Source organism: Penaeus japonicus, unplaced genomic scaffold, assembly GCF_977035675.1.
Source record: "Penaeus japonicus unplaced genomic scaffold, GWHDUDI00000001_assembly GWHDUDI00000001, whole genome shotgun sequence".
NCBI classification, from domain to species: Eukaryota; Metazoa; Arthropoda; class Malacostraca; order Decapoda; family Penaeidae; genus Penaeus; species Penaeus japonicus.
The window spans coordinates 38,679,934-38,682,433 of NW_028234403.1; the positions used below are offsets into that span (position 1 = coordinate 38,679,934).

The window sequence follows — 2,500 nt, forward strand, 5'->3', positions numbered from 1 at the left end:
AGATGATGCCTATTGTTCGCCGCATCTTTCGTAACGCGCAAGGAAGCTAATACGTATTTTCGTCCGGCCAACTTTTATCTTATTTTGGCTCAGCTGTGCGTGTGTGCGTGTATGTGCGTATGTATGTGTGTGTGTGTGTGTGTGTATGTGTGTGTGTGTGTTTTCGTGTGTGTGTGTATGTGTGTGTGTGTGTGTGTGTATGTGTGTGTGTGTGTTTTCGTGTGTGTGTGTATGTGTGTGTGTGTGTGTGTGTGTGTGTGTGTGTGTGTGTGTATATATATATATATATATATATATATATATATATATATATATATATATAATGATACACACACACACATAGATAGATAGATAGACAAATGGATAGATAGATAGATAGATAGATAGATAGATAGATAAATAGATGGATGGATAAATAGATAGATAGATAAAGCACACACACATAAATAGATAGATAGATAGATGTATAGACAGATAGATAGATAGATAGATAGATAGATGGATAGATAGATAGATAAAGCACACACACACACTCACATATACACACTTTTTCCCAGTCGGTTAAGGAGTCTATTTTACAAAGCGTGTATTATGAACAAGAGGCAAGGCGATCGACTGTCCCCTTATGATGACTAACATAACCGTGCGCAGAAAGAGGCACAACGAGGAACTGCAGCTACTCACATGCTGGTGACGGTGACGGGGTCCAGATCGCCCAGTGCGTCTAAGCCGGGCACGGAGGAGAGCCCTGCTTCCGTGCACTCCATCCTCACGCCCTTCCTCGGCTCTATCACGCCCTCGTAGACTGTCCCTATCCTGGAGATCAAGGGCGGCGTGGAGCAAGTGCAGAGACTGGGGCAGGCGGAGGCCGTAGGGATGCCATGGAGGAGACTTACGAGCACAATCATGGCGGCTGAGATGCAGTTCCGGGAGCGGAAGCGAGTCTTCCTGTGGCTTCCGGTGCTTGTGACACGCCTCACTAAAGCCTCTAGATCGCCTGACCTACTGCCGTGCGTGAGGTTTTGGGCCTTTGACATATCTTTGCATTGCGTAATGAACTCAATAACAAAACACAACACTTGCATGACTACTATCAACACTGAAGCCGTGAGCTCTCTCAGCACACAAATGATCCCAAGATGAGAATGGTCAGCTTTCCTCATCGGTATCGGCTGCAGGTGATGGTCCTCACGCGTCCACGATCCTCCACCCGCCATCACTCCCCCGCAGGGATCTGTTCCAGAGGATCTCTCAGCACTTCGAAGGGAGGAGGGGCGTGGCCTCGTCTTGCAGCCATCTTGACACAAACGCTGCCGAGGCGGAGCGCGATGGGGAGGGGAATGTTGGACAGGAGACATGGGGATAAGGGTGGCTAAGGAAGCGGTTTCAGAGGGACAAGAAAGGGGGAGGGGAATGAGGGATCAAGGCGTCCATATCAGTCATGATGTCACCACAGTCTGTTGGGGAAAAGAGAAGCACTCATTAATAAATGCGACAGGAAACTATTAGTATTTTACTGTTAGTATATCATTCCTATCGGCTGACGTAAGCACCACGTACTCGTAGAGAATAAACTTGAATGAGAATCCAGTCCTCGCGAACTTCCCGCACATGCTATACCATGAACAGGTGTGGTCATTCCGCGAGTTATAATTAGAGTAAACAGCTGTCATAAAAGGCGCAGCATCGACGAACACCTGGTGAACGATTTGCCACATTTCGTCTCATTCATCCCTCACATGGTATTGCGATAGGTTAAACGTCAGCAATATTTGAAGTATAGGAATATTTTATTGTTTGTTGCATATAATGTATCAATTACTGTGTGTTTCCTTTAAAAATAAGCTTGGAATTTTTACTTTCCGTCTTGTTATAAACAGACTTCAGAAAAGAGTGGACATGAAATGATAAGACGAATGAGGAAAAAGAGAAAGAAGAATGGAAAGGGAAAATAAAACAAGGGGATCAGATCGCTTTTCCATCAACGCCATGGACTCTAATCCACCTATTTTCATACATTCTCCTCACCAACTAATGTGAAAATGAGGATACTAAAGAAAAAAAAAATATATCCCTTATTTCAACAAATCTCAGACTTTCGGAAGCCCATGTAAATGTCTCTAAACTATTTCCCAAAAAAGAAAAGAAGAAGAAAAAACAAAACAAAAAATCGTTGAGACACGTTCAAAAAAAAGTTACAAATTATTGAAAAACGCCGACGAACAGAGACTAACTTTGCTCTCACTTGAAACGAATATCCTCACTTTTGCCCAGCTTGTGAACAGTAATCGTAACTCACGAAATGAAAGAGTCACATCTCGCAGCCAAGCGAAGGGTTTCTCTTCCCTTATCTTTTATTCTTTTGTCTGCTATCTCCCTCCTCTATCACGGGCTTCCCCTTATATTTCAAAGCCCCCCTCGCTTTTTCCGTCCTTATCTCTTGCTGCTTTTTTTTTCCCTCTTCCACTTTGTTGGTATTCTCTCTCTCTCTCTTTCTCTC

General features: G+C 43.8%; 1 protein-coding gene across 1 annotated transcript in view; it reads right to left on the minus strand.

Moving 5' to 3' along the window:
• The window catches only part of LOC147472534 (uncharacterized), a 90,549-nt gene that overhangs the window by 7,177 nt on the left and 80,872 nt on the right, over positions 1-2,500 (minus strand). Inside the window, exon 3 of the mRNA XM_086540115.1 lies at positions 685-1,457. Within this exon, the coding sequence (XP_086396241.1) occupies positions 685-1,358 (674 nt within the window). The 5' untranslated portion in view covers positions 1,359-1,457. The remainder of the gene's footprint in view (positions 1-684; positions 1,458-2,500) is intronic.